Consider the following 24,726-nt stretch of genomic DNA (forward strand, 5'->3'; position numbering starts at 1 on the left):
GCCCTCACTGTCTATGATAAATGGAGTCCCCAAAATAGCAGAGAGGTCCTAGATGCCTGGCAGCAAGATAGATCACTAAACGTCACTAAACAAATGGTTGTAAGTCAAAGAAATGTCTGTTTTGGAATCCATTGCCTTTTGAGTGACATCCCCAATTCTGAGCAAGAAACGTATAGAAACATAGAAGATTGATGGTAGAAAAAGACCTCCTGGTCCATCTAGTCTGCCCTTATACTATTTTATCTTAGGATGGATATATGTTTATCCCAGGCATGTTTAAATTCAGTTACTGTGGATTTACCAACTACGTCTGCTGTTCCAAGGATCTACTACTCTTTCAGTAAAATAATATTTTCTCACATTGCTTCTGATCTTTTCCCCAACTAACCTCAGATTCTGTCCCCTTGTTCTTGGGTTCACTTTCCTATTAAAAACAATTCCCTCCCAAACCTTACTGAACCCTTTAACCTATTTAAATGTTTCGATCATGTCCCCCCTTTCCCTCCTGTCCTCCAGACTATACAGATTGAGTTCATTAAATCTTTCCTGATACGTTTTATGCTTAAGACCTTCCACCATTCTTGTACCCCGTCTTTCGACCCGTTCAATTTGATCCATATCTTTTTGTAGGTGAGGTCTCCAGAACTGAACACAGTATTCCAAATATGGTCTTGCCAGCACTCTATTAAGCGAGATCACAATCTCCCTCTTCCTGCTTGTTATACCTCTAGATATGCAGCCAAGCATCCTACTTGCTTTCCCTACCACCTGACTGCACTGTTCACCGAGTTGGAGACTGTCAGAAATCACTACCCCTAAATCCTTCTCTTCTGAATTTTATGCTAACACAGAACTGCCAATACAATACTCAGATTGAGGATTCCTTTTCCCCAAGTGCATTTTTTTACATTTGGAAACATTAAACTGCAGTTTCTGTTGCTTTGACCACTTATCTAGTAAAGCTAAATCATTTACCATATTACAGACGCCTCCAGGAATATTAACCCTATTGCACACTTTAGAGTCATCACCCATTTTGAGACTGTCAGAAATCACGACCCCTAAATCCTTCTCTTCTGAAGTTTTTGCTAACACAGAACTGCCAATACAATACTCAGATTGAGGATTCCTTTTCCCCAAGTGCATTATTTTACATTTGGAAACATTAAACTGCAGTTTCCATTGCTTTGACCCCTTAAGAAAACCCATATCCAAAGGAAAATATAACGGAAACATTCCAAAATATCAATTCTAGGGAACATTTTAAGCCTGCCAAGACCTACTTTCTCTTTGAGACCATCCAAATCTGGAAAACTCTTGGCGATGCAGACTTCCACCTTGAGAAAGAGTGAGTGGCGTTTCAGACAGGCGAGGACAGCCGTGGGATCTCGGCAGTGGCAGCTCCGAACACCAGCCACACACCTGGATTTGGAAGGGAAACATGGACAGGTGAAACCCCAAAGGTGCTTTTTCCAAGAGGAAAGTGGACTTTCTAGTTTTTCTTCGAAGAGGATTGGGCTTCTCATCCAGGAAGATCAAAAAACAAAGCAACCATAAGCAACGATAAAGAAAGCAACGTGGTCGTTTGGTATGTTGCTGGCATATGAGCCAAGGTGGCGCAGTGGGTAGAGTGCTGTACTGCAGGCCGCTAAAGCTGACTGCTAGATCTGCAGGCCAGCGGTTCAAATCTCATCACCGGCTCAAGGTTGACTCAGCCTTCCATCCTTCCGAGGGGGGTAAAATGAGGACCCGGATTGTGGGGGCAATAGGCTGGCTCTGTTAGAAAGTGCTATTGCTAACATGTTGTAAGCTGCCCTGAGTCTAAAGAGAAGGGCGGCATAAAAATTGAATGAATGAATGAATGAATGAATGAATGAATGAATGAATGAATGAATGAATGAATGAATGAATATCTATCTATCTATCTATCTATCTATCTATCTATCATCTCTCTCATCTGTCTGTCTGTCTGTCTGTCTATCTATCATCTCTCTCGTCTGTCTGTCTGTCTGTCTATCATCTCTCTCATATGTCTGTCTGTCTGTCTGTCTGTCTGTCTATCTATCTATCTATCTATCTATCTATCTATCCCTATCTATCTATCTATCTATCTATCTATCTATCTATCTATCTATCTATGCATCTATCTATCTATCTATCATCTCTCTCACCTGTCTGTCTGTCTGTCTGTCTATCATCTCTCTCATATGTCTGTCTGTCTGTCTGTCTGTCTGTCTATCTATCTATCTATCTATCTATCTATCTATCTATCTATCTATCCCTATCTATCTATCTATCGATCTATCTATCTATCTATCTATCTATCATCTCTCTCACCTGTCTGTCTGTCTGTCTGTCTACCTACCTACCTACCTACCTATCAGAAAAGCTGAGGAGGATCTTCAGCCAACACCACGCACATGCACACCTCAAACCCAAGGACACACTAAGGCAGGAGCCTGTCCACCCCAAAGATAAAACCCAGAAACTGGGCAACGTGGTATATGCCGTGCAATGCAGCGAACCATGTGCAGCACATTGTACAGATCTGTACATTGGGGAAACAAAACAGCCACTTCTCAAACTCAGACCTACCGGAATAAGGACCACCCGTATACCAGGACACCCCGTTAATGAAAGCAAAGTCGATTTGTGGGTGCGATGCTGAAGACCACTCACCGGATAAAACCCAGCATGGACTGGGGGTTCTCCTTGGTTAGGCCATACCGTCGCAGAATGATTCGAAGGGTCAGCGAGGCCTGTTCGACTCCCTTCAAATACTGATAGTAAACCTTCTTCCAAGGGATGAACTGGAAAGGCAGAGCAAAACATCAGATATTATGATTTGGGGGCTTCTTGTTTTTATTTTTTATTTATTATTTATTTTATTAAATAGAATTGTATGTCGCCCCTCTCCACAGACTCGGGGCGGCTAACAACAATAGTGAAACATCATATAACAAATCTAATATTTAAAATAATTTAAAAGACCCTAATTTAAAAGACAACCAAACATACACACAAACATACCATGCATAAATTGTAAGGCCTAGGGGGAAGGAATATCTCAGTTCCCCCATGCCTGACGACAGAGGTGGGTTTTAAGGAGCTTGCGAAAGGCGAGGAAGGTGGGGGCAATTCTGATCTCTGGGGGGAGGGAGTTGGTTCCAGAGGGTTGGGGCCGCCACAGAGAAGACTCTTCCCCTGGGTCGCGCCAAATGACAAATAATCCATCCTTTATTGAATCGAGTCGTTCGCTCTGGACTGCATGCATTTTCCGTTTTAGGGAACCAAGCTATCAAAGGGTGCCGGAGCCACAAAATTAAGAAATCAAAGTTTTTGGAAGTCATAAAAAGCAAGGCCGAAACTTTCATTCCCCCCCCCCACCACACACACACACACAACAAATCAGGAAAAATTACCCTTATTTTCACTTGGATCATAGGAAGCGTGCTACAATTCAGAACATGGCCCACTTCCTCAGAATTCAATGGTGGCACCATTGCTGGGTTCATCATTTGCCAAAGCATTGTTATCCAACACCAGTTAGATTGGTATTTTTAAAATCTGGCAACTTTTAAAACGCATGGACTTCAACTTCCAGAATTCTGGGAGTTGAAACTCATCCATATTAAATTGGCCCGTTTTACAGAGGAATCATTGAGTCTGTCATCTGCACCTCTGTAACGGTCTGGTTTGGTTCTGCAACCCAACAAGGCAGACACAAACTTCAGAGGAGAATCAGAACGGCAGAAAAAGCAATTGCTGCCAATCTGCCTTCTATTGAGGACCTGTAGACTGCACAAGTCAAAAATTTGAAAATATTTATTCGCATCCTGGATATAAATTGTTTCAACTCCTACCCTCAAAACAACCCTATACAGCACTTACACCAGGACAACTAGACACAAAAACATTTTTTTAAAAACACCATCACTCTGATAAAAAATAATTCCCTCAACTCTGTCAAACTATTCACTACGGCGGCATTAGTATTACTATTAGTTTTTCTCATCATTCCTAGCACTCATCTCCTCCCACTTATGACTGTATGACTGTAACTTATTGCTTTAATCCTTACGATTTATATTTTGATTGTTTCTGATTGCTTATTTGATCCCTATGACAATCATTAAGTGTTGTATCTCATGATTCTTGACAAATGTATCTTTTCTTATATGTACACTGAGAGCATAAGGCACTGATGACAAATTCCTTGTGTGTCCAATCACACTCGGCAATAAAGAATTCTATTCTATTCTCTATTTTATTCTATTTTATTCTATTCTCTTCTATATTCTCTTTTCTATTCTATTCTATTCTTTTCTCTATTCTATTCTATTCTTATATTATTTTACTGAAAGAGTAGTAGATCCTTGGAACAAACTTCCAGCAGACGTGGTAGATAAATCCACTGTAACTGAATTTAAACATGCCTGGGATAAACACGTATCCATCCTAAGATAAAATACAGAAAATAGTATAAGGACAGACTAGATGGACCATGAGGTCTTTTTCTGCTGTCAGTCTTCTATGTTTTCTCTATTCTTGATTCCCTTCTATTCTCTTCTATATTCTTTTCTATTCTTCTCTATTATCCATTCTCTTCTATTCTCTCTTCTATTCTTTTCTACTGTATATTCTCTTCTCTTTTCTCTTCTCTTCTTCTCTTCTATATCTTAATCTAATCTTCTCCTTGCAAGCTAAAAGATAATTGCCTTCTACCTCTGGCACTGTAGGAGGTACGATTGGATTAATTAAAAAAACAATGTTTAAAAGTTTAAATATGGATAATACAGTCAAATCTCTCACAATTTGAAAGCATATAGTGCGGCGGTGGGGGTGGGGAGTAAGCAATCTTGTTATTCCTTTCGTTTGCTAGATATACGGAGTCTACAGAGAGGGGCGGCATACAAATTTAATAAATAAATAAAATAAATACAATGTTGTTTAGCAATTAATTTTGGACAATTTATGATTTAGGTAATATGATTGAAATAAATAAATATTAAGATATTTATTGAGATAAATGATAGTTAAATCATGAAAGGAACCGTGCAAGGGAGGCAAACGGCTGCTCCGGGTCCCCTCCCCCATTCCTGAGGTAAACGGCATCTCTTACCCTCACGTCAGAGATGATGCGCTTCCAACGTCGACACACCAGGCAGAGGTTCTGGAGGAGATCGACCACAGGTACCAGGGCAAAAATCTCCTCAAGGATTTCATCCGGCAGTCTCTCCATAGTTCCCTGAGGTAAATCATCCCCGGATGTGGTCCCTAAGAGCCCAAATTGGACATCGGGAAGTGGATCCATCTCAACGTCTTCAATTTCCTGCTTGACAGGTCCATTGCCTGAGCTCTCCTCGGGAAGCCTCACCGACCGCAGTTTGCGTCCTTGGACCGTTTGACCAGAGCTTCCATCGGAGTGGCTAGGTTCCCGGGAGAAACGTAACCGTTTCCTGCGGGGCATTGATGTGTCCCTTTTTACCGTCAAGAAGACCGCAAGAGTTCTCCGAGTCGGATGCCGAGTCGCGAGCGAAGTTCTCTAGAGGTCCCTCAACTTTGGTTTTGCGGCTTTCCGCGACGTTATTGGAGCATGTCGAGATGTGGGATCTTCTCCTGAGGTAATCTGTGGTGGTCCTTTGCTGGCCTGCAAACCCAACAGAGGCAGAAGATGGAAGACAAATTACAACACATTCAACGGCTGCGCCCAGACAGAGAAGGAAGGTGGATAATGGCAGGCATCTGTACAGGTAGTCCTCAACTTAGAACAGTCCCTAGAACAGTCCTTAGAACAGAGTAATAGATGCTTGGAACAAACTTCCAGCAGACGTGGTTGGTAAATCCACAGTAACTAAATGTAAACATGCCTGGGATAAATATATATCCATCCTAAGATAAAATACAAAAAATAGTATAAGGGTAGACTAGATGGACCATGAGGTTTTTTTCTGCTGTCAATCTTAGAAACATAGAAACATTGAAGACTGACGGCAGAAAAAGACCTCATGGTCCATCTAGTCTGCCCTTATACTATTTCCTGTATTTTATCTTAGGATTGATCTATGTTTATCCCAGGCATGTTTAAATTCAGTACCTGTGGATTTACCAACCACGTCTGCTGGAAGTTTGTTCCAAGGATCTACTACTAGTGAAATAATATTTTTTCACGTTGCTTTTGATCTTTCCCCCAACTAACTTCAGATTGTGTCCCCTTGTTCTTGTGTTCACTTTCCTATTAAAAACACTTCCCTCCTGAACCTTATTTAACCCTGTAACATATTTAAATGTTTCCTTGCAATCTTCTATGTTTCCATGTTTCTATGTCCCACTTAGTGACCGTGCAAAGTTACAACCGCACTGGAAAAAGCGACTGCTTTTCACATTCGGGATGGTTGTGGCATCTCCAGAGTCATGTAGCAGCCAACTTGTATTCAGTTGCAAAATGTAAAAGAAGAAACAATAGCAAGACAGCAAAGACTAACCAAACATTTCACATAGACATAAACAAAAATTGTCAACTATACTGTTGACTGCTAGTTTGCAACTTTCCAAATTAGATACTATCAAGATACTATCTAATTTGGGAAGTTGCAAACTAGCAGTCAATAGTATAGTTGACAATTTTTGTTTATGTCTATGTGAAATGTTTGGTTAGTCTTTGCTGCCTTGCTATTGTTTCTTAGAAACATAGAAGACTGACGGCAGAAAAAGACCTCATGGTCCATCTAGTCTGCCCTTATACTATTTTCTGTATTTTATCTTAGGATGGATATATGTTTATCCCAGGCAGGTTTACATTCAGTTACTGTGGATTTATCTACCACGTCTGCTGGAAGTTTGTTCCAAGCATCTACTACTCTTTCAGTAAAATAATATTTTCTCATGTTGCCTTTGATCTTTCCCCCAACTAACTTCAGATTGTGTCCCCTTGTTATGTTCACTTTCCTATTAAAAACACTTCCCTCCTGGACCTTATTTAACCCTTTAACATGTTTAAATGTTTCGATCATGTCCCCCCTTTTCCTTCTGTCCTCCAGACTATACAGATGGAGTCCATGAAGTCTTTCCTGATACGTTTTATGCTTAAGACCTTCCACCATTCTTGTAGCCCGTCTTTGGACCCGTTCAATTTTGTCAATATCTTTTTGTAGGTGAGGTCTCCAGAACTGAACACAGCATTCCAAATGTGGTCTCACCAGCATTCTATATAGTGGGATCATAATCTCCCTCTTCCTGCTTGTTATACCTCTAGCTATGCAGCCAAGCATCCTACTTGCTTTCCCTACCGCCTGACTGCACTGTTCACCCATTTTGAGAGTGTCAGAAATCACTACCCCTAAATCCTTTTCTTCTGAAGTATTTGCTAACACAGAACTGCCGATACAATACTCAGATTGAGGATTCCTTCTTATTTTCTTACGCTATGTTGCTATTTTTTCTTTGTTGTTTTTAATGTACTGTATTTTAAATGGAGCTGATTTGTATTTATGGCAACGGACTCATATCTATGATTGGTTTTTTCTACTGTGTTCCTAACTTATCCACTGTAGTGATTCACTTAATATTAATTAATGCTGATCCAGTTCTACAGAGGAAAGCATTGAGTCTGTCATCTGCAGTTCTGTAACTGTCTGGTTCAGTTCTGCAACCCAACAAGACCGACACAGACTGCAGAGGAGAATCAGAACTGCAGAAGAAACAATGGCTGCCAACCTGCCTTCCATTGAGAAGGAAAAGAGCCTTCTCTGTGGCGGCCCCGGTCCTCTGGAATCAACTCCTCCCGGAGATCGGGACTGCCCTCACCCTTCTTGCCTTTTGCAAACTTCTGAAAACCCACCTTTGTCACCAGGCTTGGGGAAACTGACATACCCCAGCTGTTCCATTTCATGTATGGTTTGTCTGAATTGTATGATTATTTTGATAAGGGTTTTTAAATTGTTTTTAATATTGGATTTGTATCTCATGTATTATTTGGTGTGAGCCGCTCCGAGTTCTCAGAGAGGGGCGGCATTCAAATCTAATAAGTTGTTGTTATTATTATTATTGAGGACCGGTATGCTGCACGAGTCAAAAAGAGCGCTGTGAAAATATTTACTTCCATCCTGGACATAAACTGTTTCAACTCCTACCCTCAGAACGATGCTACAGAGCACTGCACACCAAGACACAACAACACAAGAGCACACAACAGTTTTAAACTTAATATTAACCGCTCCAAACTTGACTGTAAAAAATATGACTTCAGTAACCGAGTTGTCGAAGCGTGGAACTCATTACCGGACTCCATAGTGTCATCCCCAAACCCCCAACACTTTACCCTTAGATTATCCATGGTTGACCTATCCAGATTCCTAAGAGGTCAGTAAGGGGCGAGTGCAAGTGCACTAGACTGCCTTCCGTCCCCTGTCCTTGCTCTCCTATATCTCCTATCCCTTTCTTCTATTCCTATATCTCTTCTCTTCTTTCATTGATATGTTCTATTACTATACCTTCTTTTCTATTCTTTCTTAGATATATTTTACTGTGAGTATCTCCTCTATAACCTTCATCATGTATTTTACTAGGTGTGTATAGATATATACCCACTAAAACCCTCATTGTGTATTGGACAAAATAAATAAATAAATAAAATAAGACCACTAGACACAAGGACAGTTTTTCCCCAAATGCCATCACTCTGCTAAACAAATAATTCCCTCAACACTGTCAAACTATTCACTAAGGCTGCATTACTGTTATTATTAGTCTTCTCATCATTCCTATCACCCATCTCCTTCCTCTTATGACTGTAATTTGTTGCTTGTATCATTACAATTTATATTAATATTGATTGTTTCCTGATTGCTTATTTGTAGCCTATGATAATCATTAAGTGTTTTTACCTCCTGATTCTTGACAAATGTCTCTTTTCTTTTATGTACACTGAGAGCATCTGCACCAAAGACAAATTCCTTGTGTGTCCAATCACACTTGGCCAATAAAATAATTCTATCCTGTTCTGTTCTATTCTGCAACAGGGGCCAGGAAATGTTGTAAAATGGGCCAAAATTCACTTAATACCTGTCTGGCTTAGCAACAGAGGGAAGGCAAATTACAACACATTCATATGCTGCGCCCAGACAGAAAAGGAAGGTGGATAATGGCAGGCATCCATACAGACAGTCCTTGACTTACAACAGTCCCATTTAATGACCGTTCAAAGTTACAACAGCACTGGAAAAGTGACCGTTACATTGAGGTTGTTAGTCAAAGGCTACCTGCACCACTACCTGTGCTTCCCTCCATATCTTTGTCTCCATATGCACCAAGACAAATTCCTTGTGTGTCCAATCACACTTGGCCAATAAAATTCTATTCTATTCTATTCTATTCTTTGTTTTAAGCCTCCTCCCTGGGGTTAGGGTTAAGCTATAAAGGCCGCAAATCTGACACAGGCGGAAGAGAAGATGCATGTAGGACGTTTCGTTGCACAAGGCGTTTCATGACGTGACTATGGTACATCTTCAGTGCTATATGAGTGGGGTGTTGTGGGGAGGAGGGGAGGGAGGGAGGGACTGTGGGGTCCTTGGTGCTCTCTGGACTTGGTGGTTTTCTTGCAGACATTTCATGACCCAACAAGGTAACATCATCAATACTGAAAGGAAGAGGTTTATGGAGAGGTATTTCTGCCGTGCCAGAGGAAGAATGTTCTGTTAGGGAGGGAGGGGAGAAAAAAGAAAGAAAGAAAGAAAGAAGGAAGGAAGGAAAGGGAAAGAAAGGAAGGAAGGAAGGAAGGAAAAAGAAAGGAAGGAAGAAGAAGGAAGGAAGGAAGAGGAAGGAATGAAGGAAGGAAAGGGAAAGAAAGGAAGGAAAAAGAAAGAGAGAGAGAGAAAGAGGAAGAGGAAGGAAGAAGAAAGAAAGAAAGAAAGAAGAAAGGAAGGAAAGAGAAAGAAAGAAAGGAAGGAAAAAGAAAGAAAGAAGAAGGAAGGAAGGAAGGAAGGAAGAGGAAGGAAGGAAAGGGAAAGAAAGGAAGGAAAAAGAAAGAGAGAGAGAGGAAGAAGAAAGAAAGAAGGAAGGAAAGAGAAAGAAAGAAAGGAAGGAAGGAAAAAGAAAGAAAGAAGAAGGAAGGAAGGCAGAAAGAAAGAGGAAGGAAGGAAAGGGAAAGAAAGGAAGGAAAAAGAAAGAGAGACAGAAAGAAAGAGAGAGAGGGAAGGAGGAAGGAAGGAAGGAAGGAAGGAAGGAAGGAAGGAAGAAAGAAAGAAAGAAAGAAAGAAAGAAGCAGCAAAGGGACATATGAATAGTTGGTGCTCTCTGAGCTTGGTAGTTTTCTTACATGATCCAATTAGGGCATATTATCAGTGCTGCAATGGAATGGGGTTTGTAGAGAGGAGAAAGAGCTGTGGGGTCCTTAATCATCTCCTTGCACAAGACCTTTTATTATCAAACTAGGTAACATCATCAGTGCTAGAAGGAGGCGGGGATTTGCTCTTTGTATACACCAGGCTATATAAAGAGGGAGCCAACCTCTAACAACAGGAGACAATTCCCAAACGCAGCACACAACTGCTGCAATATAGCCTCCATATTTTGCAGTGCAATGACACAACATCGCTTTGATTCCTGACAAACGTATCTTTTCTTTTATGTACACTGAGAGCAAATGCACCAATGACAAAATTCTTTCTGTGTCCAATCACAACTGGCCAATAAAGAATTCTATTCTGGTCTATTCTATTCTTTTGTGGTTTCTAACCAAAACCTCAGACAGGGCAAGTGCTCCGGAAACCATTCACTGAGCTTTTCAGAAAAGCCCTTTCTTTATTCTTGCAACGCCATGCAAATCTATCTGCACAGACAAAGAGGGGGGGGGGGATTTGGTCTATGACTAAGGTGCAAACTGGCTAGCTCTATGGATGTGTGTGAGTGTACATATATACACACACACATTACACAGAAACAGAGAGAGAGGAGAAAGAGAGGGAGAAAGACAAGTATATATTCTATATTTCTATTTGTGATACACACACTCCATATACACCCATATAAACCCATCCTGCCACCCACTCTACAGAGAGAGGAGAAAAACAAGTATACTATACTATATTTCTATTTCTGAAATATACGTGTGAATGTGTGTAACATATATATGTGCAAAATACACAGTCCAAAAACTGTACACAGAGATTTTGGTATATTGAAGGAGCGTCACAGTTCCTTTTTGCCTCTAGGCCCAACCCAGGGCCATTTCAAGGCAGTTAATTTATTATTATTATTATTATTATTATTATTATTATTATTATTATAATATTAGATTTGTATGCCGCCCCTCTCCGGAGACTCGGAGCGGCTTACAACAACAAAACAATACATACATACATAATTTATTCATAGCCGACAAATTATATTCTGTATGTATCATGTTTCAGCAAATTCAGCAAAAAAACCATACATACATAGACACACACACTGTATGTGCAGTGTGTGTGTGTGTGTGTATAGATAGATAGATAGATAGATAGATAGATAGATAGATAGATAGATAGATAGTTAGTTAGTTAGTTAGTGTGGGTATATATACACACACACACATAGTAAAATACATGATGAAGGTTATAGAGGAGATACTCATAGTAAAATATATCTATTAAAGATATATATTTATTTATACATACATATACATATATATATATATACACAGTATATAGACCCCCGCCCCCTCTCTCTGCCCAGGTCGACCTTTCCTGCGAAGGGACCGTTGTTTGCCTGTTTAATTTCTCTGCCTTCCACCGCTGTATCGGAAGCGACGCTGGGTGGATCAGCAGTCATGAGAATGGGCCTGCTGGCTGGCTCCGAAGGGTTTTCCATCCCCTCTCTGCTTTCCCCGAAGGCCTCCCACCCAGAAGCCCCCTCCTCCCTTCCTTCCTTGGAAGAGGCAGAAGATGACCAGAGCCGGCCTTTCTCCACCATGGCAACCTTCAGACCTGGGGACTCCCATTCCCAGAATCCTCCAGCCCGCATGCAGGGGATGATGGGACGTGTAGTACCCCACCCACCCCAATACATCTGGAGGGCGCCAGGTTGACGAACTGGATCCCACCCGCCCCTTCCTCCCCTTCCCCCCCAATCATGACTTTTTCCCCCAAAACCCGGATGGGAAATAATCCTGCCCGGATGGCAACGCTTTCCCCAGCTCTAGTACCAAGAATGTCATTAGAAATTAATCATCATTTCAATTAAATTGGGCGACTCGGACTCACTTTGATCCGCAGCCTAATTCGCAAAACAGCCACCGCTCCCTGTTTTTGCGAGCGCAGCGCAACTTGCTCCCCTGCCAGCGCAATCTAACCCGCTGACGCTTTTCCAGACAAACGAAACCCCGCCTCTTTGAACCACGCGACTGACGGGGTCCCCGCCGCTCTATCGCAGGGCTCGCTCCGGATTTGCTCCTCCTTCTTGAAGCGGAAAGAGTTGCTCCGTGCGGGCCAATGAAAAGCCGCGCTTAATTGGACGGGCCCTCCTCCTCCTCCCCCCCCCCAAAGAGATCCAGAAAAAACTACAAGCATAGAGTTCTACACAGCATTCGCTTCCGGTTCTCCCGCGCGCTTGGGGCGGGGGGAGGCGGAATTCAGCCCTTTCTCGCTGAATGGCTTTGTTAAAATCTTTTTTTAAAAAAGTCTGCCCCAGAGCATTCTGGGTGGATAAAATCCTCGGATATGACTTTGTCCCTGGTTTGAGTCTAAATATGGATCCCTTCTAAGCAGTCCTCGACTTACGACCAAAATTGAGCCAACACTTCTGTTGCTGAAGCCTTTCTTAAATGAGTTTTGCTTCATTTCTATGACTTAGGGAGGCCCTGAGGGAGACAAGGGGAGAGGATTCTGTGAAGCAAGCAGTCTGAGGGAGAGAATGGGAGATTAGAGGCTTCTGTGGGTCAATCCCGAGGGAAAAAGGAGGGGAGGCGTCTGTGGGACAAGCCTGAGGGAGTGAAGGGGATAGGATAAAGGGGGCTTCAGTGGGGCAACTCTGAGAGGGGCGAGAGGATAGATGAGGCTTCTGTGGGGCAATTCTGAGGGGGGGAAAGGATAGAGGCAACTTCTGTGGGGCAATCCTGAGGGGAAAAAAGAGGATGGGAGAGGCTTCTGTGGGGCGATCCTGAGGGAGAGAAGGGGATAGGCTAGAGGAGGCTTCTGGGGCAAGGCTGAGGGAGAGAAGGGGAGACTAGAGGCTTCTGTGGGGCAATCCAAAGAGGATAGAAGAGGCTTCTGTGGGGCAATCCCGAGGGGAAAAGGATAGAGGAGGGGAGGCTTCTGTTGACAAGCCTGAGGGAGTGAAGGGGATAGGATAAAGGGGGTTTCAGTGGGGCAACCGGGGGGGGGAGAGGATAGAGGAGGCTTCTGTGGGGCAATTCTGAGGAGGGGAAGGATAGGGGCGACCTGTGGGGCAATCCTGAGGGGGGGAAAGAGGATAGGAGAGGCTTCTGTGGGGCAATCCTTAGGGAGAGAAGGGAATAGGATAAAGGGGGCTTCTGTGGGGCAATCCTGAGGGGGAAAAATAGGGGAGGCTTTTGTGGGGCAATCCTTAGGGAGAGAAGGGGGTAGGATAAAGGGGGCTTCTATGGGGCAATCCTGAGGGGAAAAAGAGGATAGGAGAGGCTTCTGTGGGGCAATCCTTAGGGAGAGAAGGGAATAGGATAAAGGGGGCTTCTGTGGGGCAATCCTGAGGGAAAAAAGAGAATAGGGGAGGCTTTTGTGGAACAATCCTGAGGGAGAGAAGGGAATAGGATAAAGGGGGCTTCTGTGGGGCAATCCTGAGGGGGGAAAATAGGGGAGGCTTTTGTGGGGCAATCCTTAGGGAGAGAAGGGGGTAGGATAAAGGGGGCTTCTATGGGGCAATCCTGAGGGGAAAAAGAGGATAGGAGAGGCTTCTGTGGGGCAATCCTTAGGGAGAGAAGGGAATAGGATAAAGGGGGCTTCTGTGGGGCAATCCTGAGGGAAAAAAGAGAATAGGGGAGGCTTTTGTGGAACAATCCTGAGGGAGAGAAGGGAATAGGATAAAGGGGGCTTCTGTGGGGCAATCCTGAGGGGGAAAAGAGGATAGCAGAGCTTCTGTGGGGTGATCCTGAGGGAGAGAAGGGGATAGGCTAGAGGAGGCTTCTGGGGCAAGGCTGAGGGAGGGGAGACTAGAGGCTTCTGTGGGGCAATCCTTAGGGAGAGAAGGGAATAGGATAAAGGGGGCTTCTGTGGGGCAATCCTGAGGGAAAAAAGAGAATAGGGGAGGCTTTTGTGGAACAATCCTGAGGGAGGGAAGGGAATAGGATAAAGGGGGCTTCTGTGGGGCAATCCTGAGGGGAAAAAGAGGATAGGAGAGCTTCTGTGGGGCGATCCTGGGGGAGAGGAGATAGGCTAGAGGAGGCTTCTGGGGCAAGGCTGAGGGAGAGAAGGGGAGACTAGAGGCTTCTGTGGGGCAATCCTGTGGGAAAGAAGGGGATAGGATAAAGGGGGCTTCTGTGGGACAAGCCTGAGGGAGAGAAAGAGATAGGACAGTTGCGGTTTCTGGGCCAAGGCTGAGGGAGAGAAGGGGAGAGTAGAGACTGATTGTAAGTACTTGTTAGATTATGAATTCAACACAGGAGACCGACTTTCATAACAGCTCTTTATTTCCTGAACAACCAGCACACCCCCACCTGACAGCTTGTCTTTTTATAGGGGCTGTCAAATGTCACAGCCAATGGCAGATCAGCACTTTCCTGCCTCAATGCTGGACCTGAGCGAAACATCGATTTAACTGTTGAAACATAACACTAATTTTCAAATTGTTACGTGTCAATTTACCATGCCCAATCACATAATTTTTTAGTGGAGCAGATATTCACCTAGTCACATTATAAAGCAGTACATGTCCACCAGAACAATTTTCACAGTATATATATATTTTATTTTTTTCCTTCGTACACTTTAATACAGTGTCAAATATCTTCTATTTCCAATACAATAAAATGCAGTATTTTGTTAGTAACTCTTGTATAATCCCAGGAAAAAAAATCATAATAAAAAGTTATTAATTTCTCTATAAATCTTTTCTCCCTTATTACAAAAACAATTTTGATTACATACAACATTGAAGACAAAATGTCTGCAAATGTCACTTTCTTCCTGAAGAACGAGAGAGAAAGGGCGAAAGAGATAAGAGCGTTTCCTTCCCTTTCTAGGCACAAGAATTTGGAAGACGTTAGCCTCTCCTTTGCAGCCCCGGGGCCCTGCCCTTAGTGCAAGGCTGCTGGAATGACTTAAATCTAGAAACTTTGCAAGATATAAATAAGATATAAAAGAACAGGGGTGGGGGTTTTTTTTGGACTTTTAGGAGCACCAGCAGCCTCTCTCACAATAGAGGACCATGAAGAGAACCAGAAACATTTTTTCTTGCTCTTTCTTGTCAGGATGAGAATACAGTGTTCCCTCAATTTTCACGGGTTCGAACTTCGCAAAAAGTGTATACCACGATTTTTCAAAAATATTAATTAAAAAATACTTCACGGGTTTTTTCCCTATACCACGGTTTTTCCCACCCGATGACATCATATGTCATCGCCAAACTTTCGTCTGCCTTTAATAATTATTTTTTTTAAATAAACTTTAATAAATAAACATGGTGAGTAATGATCTGAATGGTTGCTAAGGGAATGGGAAATTGCAATTTAGGGGTTTAAAGTGTTAAGGGAAGGCTTGGGATACTGTTCATAGCCAAAAATAGTGTACTTACTTCCGCATCTCTACTTCATGGAAATTCGACTTTCGCAGGCGGTCTCGGAACGTATCACCAGTGAAAAGCGAGGGAACACTGTATATCTGCTGAACAGAACTCCACATTGGTGATAGGCAGAGGCATCCGGCCAAGTCTACTCTGTTGGCTCCATTCAGTTGATCAGACTCCACTCCGCAAGGGATTAAATCTGCACTTCTATTTCTACTAGTTTTTTTTCTCATTCTTCCTATCACCCATTTCCTCCCGCTGTAACTTGTTGCTCATATCCTAAGATTTTTATTAATATTGATTGTTTCTTCATTGCTTATTTGACCCCTATCATTAAGTGTTGTACCACATGATTCTTGACAAATGTATCTTTTTCTCTTATGTACGCTGAGAGCGTATGCACCAAGACAAATTCCTTGTGTGTCCAATCACACTTGGCCAATAAAATTCTATTCTATTATGATAGCGATGGCGAACCTATGGCACGGGTGCCACAGGTGGCACACGGAGCCGTATTTGCTGGCACATGAGCCATAGCCCTAGCTCCGCTCCAACTTTATTTATTTTTTATTTATTTATTCTTTGTCCAATATACAATACATATGAAAGAGAATAGACATTAAGTAATATATATAAAGGTAGAAAGTAAAAAAGAAGAGAAGTAGATGGGAAGGAGAGAATATATATGATATACGAGATAAGGAAAGACAATTGGACAGGGGATGATAGGCACACCAGTGCACTTATGTACGCCCCTTACTGGCCTCTTAGGAACCTGGAGAGGTCAATCGTGGAGAGTCTAAGGGAGAAATGTTGGGGGTTGACACTATTGAGTCCGGTAATGAGTTCCACGCTTCGACAACTCGATTGTTAAAGTCATATTTTTTACAGTCAAGTTTGGAGCGGTTAATATTAAGTTTGAATCTGTTGCGTGCTCTTGTGTTGTTGCAGTTGAAGCTGAAGTAGTCGTTGACCGGAAGGACGTTGCAGCGTATGATCTTGTGGGCAATTTTGTGTGTGCCAGCCAGCTGATTTTCTGGCTTGCACAGAAGCTCTGGGGGGGGGGGGGTGATTTTGGCTTCCAGAGAGCCTCCAGGGTAGATGGGGACCGGTTTTACCCTACCCTGGCTCCAGGGAGGGCTTTGGAGCCTTGGGAGGGCAAAACACAAGTCTAGTAGGCCCACCAGAAATTGGGAAACAGGCCATTTCCAGCCTCCAGGGGACGGGGGAAGCTGTTTTTGCCCTACCCAGGCATTGAATTATGGGTGTGGACACTTGTGCATGCACAATAGCCTGTGCCCACGCTCTTTCGGCCCCCGAGGAAAAAAAGGTTCGCCATCACTGGATTATGGGGTCATTAAGAGAGGATGATTTAATGACCGTTCAAAGTTACAACAGCACTGACCAAAAGTGACAATGATTGTTTTTTCACGTCGCACAGTTGCAGCATCTCTGATCATGGGATCAGAATTCAGGCGCTTGGCAACTGACACCCCATGGTCACATGACCCTCTTTGGCGACCTTCAGATAAGCAAAGCCCACGGGGAAGCCAGGTTTCATTTTACTGAACAGCGGCATTGATTCACTTTACAACTCGGGCGTAAGAAAAGTTGTAAAAAGGGGTTGAAATTACTTAACATCTGCCTCGTTGGCATTCTTTCGCGGTTGTGGGCTCTTATCGAGGCCTTTTTTTACAATTTTTTCCTTGCTTCTTTTTTATCTTGAAAAACACCCAGTGCAATTTCTTTTCTTTGAAGAATTCAAAAGGGTTCGAGGAGGATTTGAACCATGGAGGGAACTTCAATGTTTTCTAGGGGAATGGCTGCGTCTTGCACCGTCGTGGGTGATCCTGTGAACCGTGCAATGGGTCCAACTTTCTGCACTGCGCAAGAAGGACAAAGTAACCCCTCGGGGGTTTTGGTGCCGTCCGTCTGCCAGAAAGAAGTTGAGAGAGAGAGAAAACAGTGAGGTTAGCAAGACCACCAATCAATATCAACTTTATTTGATTAGTCAATCGGCCATATCAAAGTGAGGAAAAGGACCACATCGGTCGTCATAAAACTGTGACTGGTTAAGATACAATAAAATTGGCTAAAATAGAAGGAATTTGAATAAATAATACGTTAAAATGCAGTATAATATGTATAATATTCCTGAGCCAGTTGCTTACTAAGCCAAGATACGTACGTAAACAAAACCGATCCTTTTGGGGATTAGCAGAGAATCCACCGGGATGGATTGGCAGCAGCCGTGCTCCGAACACCAAAGTGACGTCTTCCTGCAAACTTCCTCCGTTAATTCAAAGCGGACATAGTATTCCTTGGGGGGAAACAAAATAGAAACACATATAGAATATAGTTCGTTGGCTATAAAAATTTAACTGCCTTAGACATGGCTCTGAAAGGGGCCGAGAGAGCAAAAAGGAAGCAGTATGCTCTCTTCCATACAACAACAACAACAACAACAACAACAACAATAATAATAATAATGATGATGTGAAGGAGAGCAAAGAGTCAGCGTTGATGGAGATCAACAATAGGAAGCTTCTCAAGGTGAAGCAAACTAAGGACCAGTACAGAAAAAATGTAACTCAATGTCGTATGGACAGTTGGCGGAACAAAGCATTGCATGGTCAGTTCTTGGAGAAGATTGAAGGCAAAGTGGATAAAGAAAAGACCTGGTCATGGCTTGCAAGTGGAACACTCAAAAAGGAGACAGAAGGACTAATACTGGCGGCACAAGAACAGGCCATTAGAACAAATGCTGTCAAAGCCAGAATTGAAAAATCAACAGACGATCCAAAGTGCAGACTCTGTAAAGAAACAGATGAAACAATCGATCACATACTCAGCTGCTGCAAAAAGATCGCACAGACTGACTACAAGCATAGACACGATGCTGTGGCACAGATGATCCACTGGAACTTGTGCCGGAACTACCATTTACCAGTGGCAAAGAACTGGTGGGATCATAAGCCCGAAAAAGTGGTCGAAAACGAGCAAGCAAAACTACTGTGGGACTTCCGACTTCAGACAGACCGAATTCTGAAGCATAACACACCAGACATTGTGATCGTGGAGAAAAAGAAAGTATGGATCATCGACATCGCAATCCCAGGAGACAGCAGAATTGAGGAGAAGCAGCTAGAGAAATTATTGAAATATGAAGATCTAAATATCGAGCTGCAACGACTCTGGCATAAGCCCGTGAAAGTGGTCCCAGTGGTACGTGGCACGCTGGGCGCAGTGCCAAAGGATCTCAGCGGACATTTGAAAACCATCGGAATTGACAAAATCTCCACCTGTCAATTGCAAAAGGCCGCTTTACTGGGATCGGCAAACATAATTCGCAGCTACATCATGCAGTCCTAGGTGCTTGGGAAGTGCCCGACTGGTGATGAAATACGAAATCCAGCATAGTGATCTCGTTTGCAGTGTTGTATTGAAATAATAATAATAATAATAATAATAATAATAACAACAACAACAACAACAACAACAACAGCAGCAACTTTTTCTCAGGATGTTCCTCATAGTATTCTAGTGCCAGCATTGTTGTGAGTGTGAAAACAGGTTATCAATCATGTTATTTAGTGCCGTTGTAATTTTGAACGGTCGCTAAATAAATGGTAGTAGGACGTAAGTCAAGGGCTGCCTGCATTGTGAATGGCTTTAACTCACCTTGGTGACTTGTAGGATGTGAGCAAGAAATCTGGACATGACAAGACGCTTCTTGGCTCGAGTGACAGCGACATACAGCAAATTCCACTCATCTTCCGGAATGTCTTTGGGGAAAGCTTAAGACAAGAGAGAAGGAAATGGGAGTTTAATTGGAATGCTTTGAACAAATCTGCTCCAAGGATACATCTGGTGGTGTTCCGAGTGGTGTTCTATCCCAGCCACCAAGAAAGGGAAATGTTCCATTGTTGATTAGACATTGCTATCAGGGCTAAAAGGGAGAGGGGGGGGGGGGGGAAGGATGGAAGGAAAATAGATGCATGAATGTATGGATGATAGGTAGGTAGGTAGGTAGGTGGGTAGGTAAGAAGGAAGGAAGGAAGGAAGGGAGGGTGGGAGGGAGGGAGGGAGGAAGGAAGGAAGGAGAAAATAAAAGGTAGGAAAGGAAGGAAGGAAGGAAGGAAGGGGAAAGTAAAATACAGGGAGGGAGGGACGGGAAGGAAGGAAGGAAGGAGGGAAGGAAGGAAGGAAGGAGAAAATAAAAGGCAGGGAAGGAAGGAAGGAGAAAATAAAAGGCAGGGAAGGAAGGAAGGAGGGAGGGAGGGAAGGAAGGAAGGCGAAAATAAAAGGCAGGGAGGGAAGGAAGGAAGGGAAAAAGAATAGATGCATGAATGTATGTAAGGAAGGAAGGGAGGGAGGGAGGGTAAAAGAAAATGAAGGGAGGGAAGGAAGGAAGGAAGGAAAGAAAGAAATTAATTACACTCACGAGGTTGGTTCTGAGGAAACCTTCCAAGATTGGACCGTGTAAATGAGAAGTTGACAAAGTCACCAGCCACTTTGACAGTGTCAAATTCCAGCCCTTTGGCCTTGTGCACCGTCCCTAGGATGTAATCTGAAACACACAGAGGAGAAGCAGGTGAGAGGCATTAACAGCTCATTTCCAAGCTTTTCCCCAGCAGCTGAGATCTCAGCCCGAAGCTCCACAGAGACTGAGAGTAACAATGGGCCCATTCCATTCCCTGCTCCAAAGCCGACTTCCATTAACCGCACCGGGACCTGAAGCCAGGGACAGGACGGAGGTCCAGTGGCCCTTCTGCTCTCCAAGCCTGGTGGTTTTCTTACAGACGTTTCATAACCCAACTTAGAAACATAGAAGATTGAGGGCAGAAAAAGACCTCATGGTCCATCTAGTCTATACTATTTCCTGCATTTTATCTTACAATGGATCTATGTTTATCCCAGGCACGTTTCAATTCAGTTACTGTGGATTTACCAACCACGTCTGCTGGTAGTTTGCTCCAAGCATCTACTACTCTTTCAGTCAAATAAGATTTTCTCACGTTGCTTTTGATCTTTCCCCCCCCAACTAACTTCAGATTGTGCCCCCTTGTTCTTGTGTTCACTTCCCTATTAAAAACACTTCCCTCCTGAACCTTATTTAACCCTTTAACATATTTAAATGTTTTGATCGTGTCCCCCCTTTCCCTTCTGTCCTCCAGACTCTAAGACTATAGGAAAAGATGGAGTTCATGAAGTCTTTCCTGATACATTTTATGCTTAAGACCTTCCACCATTCTTGTAGCCCGTCTTTGGACCCGTTCAATTTGATCCATATCTTTTGTAGTAGGTGAGGTCTCCAGAATTGAACACAGTATTATTCCAAATGGGTTCTCACCCGCGCTCTATATCAGCGTTCACCATCACAATTATAGGCAGACATTAATAAAGTAGCTAGTTTGAATTCTATTCGTGTGGATCTGGTGGTTCGCACATGATACTTTACCTGCATCTTCTAAATCCAAGACATGGCACTGGCGTATCCTGTTCACCAGCTCCGGAATACGTTCCCGGTATTTCTCCACAATTCCAATTTTTATTTCCAGCTGTTTGTCTTCTGCTTTTCCAGCATAGTCCTTGATGCTGGCCAAGCCCTTGTCAACCCACCTCTTGATGAAAGAATCCTGAACCTCAAGTTTCACTAGGGAGATCAAACGAGAGAGTTTGTTTTTCAAGAGGCAACTGGACTTTCCGGGTCCCGTCAACAAAACAATGTCGTCTGGCGGTGCCAGGGGAAGAGCCTTCTCTGTGGCGGCCCCGGCCCTCTGGAATCAACTCCCCCTGGAGATTAGAATTGCCCCCATCCTCCTCACCTTTTGTAAGCTCCTTAAAACCCACCTCTGCCGTCAGGCATGGGGGAACTGAGATACTCTTTCCCCCTAGGTCTTTACAATTCTATGCATGGTATGTTTGTATGTATGTTTGGTTTTACAAATAAGGTTTTTTTTAGTTGTTTTAGTATTGGATTTACATGCTGTTTTTTATTACTGTTGTTAGCCACCCCGAATCTACGGAGAGGGGCAGCATACAAATCCAATAAATGAATGAATGAATGAATGAATGAATGAATGAATGAATGAATGAATGAATGAATGAATGAATTAGCTTCTTCAACTCTAACTGGGTGGTGGGGAATGGAAGGATTTCTATTCCTTGCAGACAGCTGGTCATTTGCATCCTTTTAGAGCAGTGGTTCTCAACCTTTCTAAGGTCGCGACCCCTTAATACAGTTCCTCGTGTTGTGGTGACCCCCAGCCATAAGTCTAGCACCAATTCTCCCAACAGAGCTTTGAACTGATTGGCAGGAAGGTCAGAGAGACGCCCCCACTGTAAACACCTAATTGGTTGGATTGTAAAAATATGTTCCAGGATGCCAGAATAGAAGCTTTAGTTCCTAATACCAGGAGAAATTTGTCTTTTCCCAGGGTCTCAGGCGACCCCCGTGAAATGGTCATTTGACCCCCAAAGGGGACCCGACCCCCAGGTTGAGAACCACTGTTTTTGAGGGTTTTGTAGGCCACTTGGATGTTCATGTTTGACCTCCTTTGAAATTATAAAGTTGTTTATAAATTATAAACAACCTCCTTGTGCTTCATAATACAATAGGAATAGAATATAGAACAGAATAGAATAGAGGAGTTGGAATAGAGTAGAACAAAACAGAATGATAAACTACGGAACGGAACGGAACAGAATAACTTTATTGTCACCTTCAATGCACCCCTAATCATAGAAACCTAGAAGATTGACGGCAGAAAAAGACCTCGTGGTCCATCTAGTCTGCCCTTATACTATTTCCTGTATTTTATCTTAGGATGGATCTATGTTTATCCCAGGCATATTTAAATTCAGTGGCTGTGGATTTACCAGCCACATCTGCTGGAAGTTTGTTCCAAGCATCTACTACTCTTTCAGTCAAATAAGATTTTCTAACGTTACTTCTGATCTTGCCCCCCAACTAACTTCAGATTGTGTCCCCTTGTTCTTGTGTTCACTTTCCTATTAAAAACACTTCCCTCCTGGACCTTATTTAACCCTTTAACATATTTAAATGTTTCGATCATGTCCCCCCTTTCCCTTCTGTCCTCCAGACTAGACAGATTGAGTTCATGAAGTCTTTCCTGATACGTTTGATGCTTAAGACCTTCCACCATTCTTGTAGCCCGTCTTTGGACCCGTTCAATTTGATCCGTATCTTTTTGTAGGTGAGGTCTCCAGAACTGAACACAGTATTCCAAATGTGGTCTCACCAGCAATCTATACAGCGGGATCACAATCTCCCTCTTCCTGAGTTCATCATACATTAAAATAAAATTTCATAGCCTGCAATTCTCCAAGGCTCAGAGAATGGAAAAGAGGAAGTGCCACCTTGAGAGAGCTCGTATTTCACACCCAGTAGATGTAGGAATTCTTCCATAATGCCCTTTCAACTTTCTTTCTTTTTTTAAAATAATCTTTATTGGTTATATACATTTAAAAAGACCAAAAAAACCATATATAACAAGGAAAAAGGAACAGAAAAGGGAAAAAAAGTAATAAAAAATTTCCATAATTTAATTGTATGTGGTACACCACATAAAATACAGAAATAGTAGCGCGACTATATGAGATTGTTTTTACAATACTTCGAGTTTGTTTGTAGTGACTTATCGCGGTGTAGTTAGTATACGTATAAATATATAAGTACTGTATACAATTGTATAATTGCATTTTTACTCATATTTTTGTGTATAAGTCATATACAACCAATTTTAATCTCCATAGATTTATGATGTTACGACCCAATCCTTCCGCATATACAACTAGTTTGTCAACCATGGTGTGACCGCTAATTTGCGACTTGGGGTAGTTGATATTCCCCTTAGCTACTATGATTTATGTATGGTTTGCTTGAGTTGTGTGATTAATTTGTATGATAAGGGTTTTAATCTGTTTTTTAATATTGGATTTGCACATTGTGTATTGTGTTGTGAGCCGCCCCGAGTCTTTGGAGAGGGGCGGCATACAAATCTAATAAATTATTATTATTGTTATTGTTGTTGTTGTTGTTATTATTATTATTAGATATAAATCAAAATATTTCAAACTGTTTTAGTTTCATCCATTCATTTGTGACATTTCTTGACTTTCTACACAGGTAGTCCTCGACCTACGACCACAATTGAACCCAAAGTTGCTGTTGCAATTGAGACATTTGTTAAGTGAGTTTTGCCCCATTTTACAACCCTTCTTGCCACCATTGTTAAGTGAATCACTGCAGGGCCTGTAAATGACTGAGCCATTTGAGACTCTTACTGCAGATGACCATAGAGGACAGACTCTATTATGGTCATATTTCAAGGACTGCCTGTACACAACTTGCACAACTACAAAAAGGCCGGTTGCGAGAACTCACGTTCAGGATGAAGCAGCTTCCAGAGGTCATGAATCTTATCAAGGCCAAAGGCTTTAAGACCCTAATTAAAAAAAGACAACAAGAACAATATCAAGTAGAGCCCTGTGAGATGGGAGTTGTAGTCCAATGCACAGTTGTAATTATCTGTCTATATTTGGGGGCTCTTTAATATAGAATAGAACAGAATTCTTTATTGGCCAAATGTGATTGGACACACAAGTAATTTGTCTTTGGTGCAGTTGCTTTCAGTGTCCATAAAAGAAAAAGACGCATTTGTCTAGAATAGAATAGAATAGAATAGAATAGAATAGAATAGTATAGAATAGAATAGAATAGAATCCTTTCTTGGCCAAGTGTGATTGGACACACAAGTAATTTGTCTTTGGTGCAGATGCTCTCAGTGTACATAAAAGAAAAGAGACATTTGTCAAGAATCAAGAGGTAAAAACACTTAATGATTGTCATAGGCTACAAATAAGCAATCAGGAAACAATATTAATATAAATTGTAAGGATAAGTGAGAGGAGATGGGTGATAGGAACGATGAGAAGACTAATAGTAATAGTAATGTAGCCTTAGTGAAT

General features: G+C 42.4%; 2 protein-coding genes across 2 annotated transcripts in view; both read right to left on the minus strand.

The window, feature by feature from the left end:
- LOC139168781 (F-box DNA helicase 1-like) overlaps positions 1-12,360 on the minus strand; it is a 36,953-nt gene extending 24,593 nt beyond the window's left edge. The window contains exons 1-4 of the mRNA XM_070754472.1: positions 12,240-12,360; positions 5,123-5,650; positions 2,680-2,810; positions 1,284-1,422 (exon numbers count right to left, since the gene is read on the minus strand). Coding sequence (XP_070610573.1) covers positions 1,284-1,422; positions 2,680-2,810; positions 5,123-5,470 — 618 coding nt within the window. The 5' untranslated portion in view covers positions 5,471-5,650; positions 12,240-12,360. The remainder of the gene's footprint in view (positions 1-1,283; positions 1,423-2,679; positions 2,811-5,122; positions 5,651-12,239) is intronic.
- A 2,260-nt stretch (positions 12,361-14,620) lies between these two features.
- LOC139168849 (F-box DNA helicase 1-like) overlaps positions 14,621-24,726 on the minus strand; it is a 51,470-nt gene continuing 41,364 nt past the window's right edge. The window contains exons 16-21 of the mRNA XM_070754591.1: positions 24,143-24,203; positions 21,194-21,388; positions 20,177-20,302; positions 19,414-19,529; positions 17,921-18,052; positions 14,621-17,664 (exon numbers count right to left, since the gene is read on the minus strand). Coding sequence (XP_070610692.1) covers positions 17,494-17,664; positions 17,921-18,052; positions 19,414-19,529; positions 20,177-20,302; positions 21,194-21,388; positions 24,143-24,203 — 801 coding nt within the window. The 3' untranslated portion in view covers positions 14,621-17,493. The remainder of the gene's footprint in view (positions 17,665-17,920; positions 18,053-19,413; positions 19,530-20,176; positions 20,303-21,193; positions 21,389-24,142; positions 24,204-24,726) is intronic.

The sequence above is a fragment of the Erythrolamprus reginae genome, chromosome 6 (assembly GCF_031021105.1).
Source record: "Erythrolamprus reginae isolate rEryReg1 chromosome 6, rEryReg1.hap1, whole genome shotgun sequence".
Taxonomy (NCBI): Eukaryota; Metazoa; Chordata; class Lepidosauria; order Squamata; family Dipsadidae; genus Erythrolamprus; species Erythrolamprus reginae.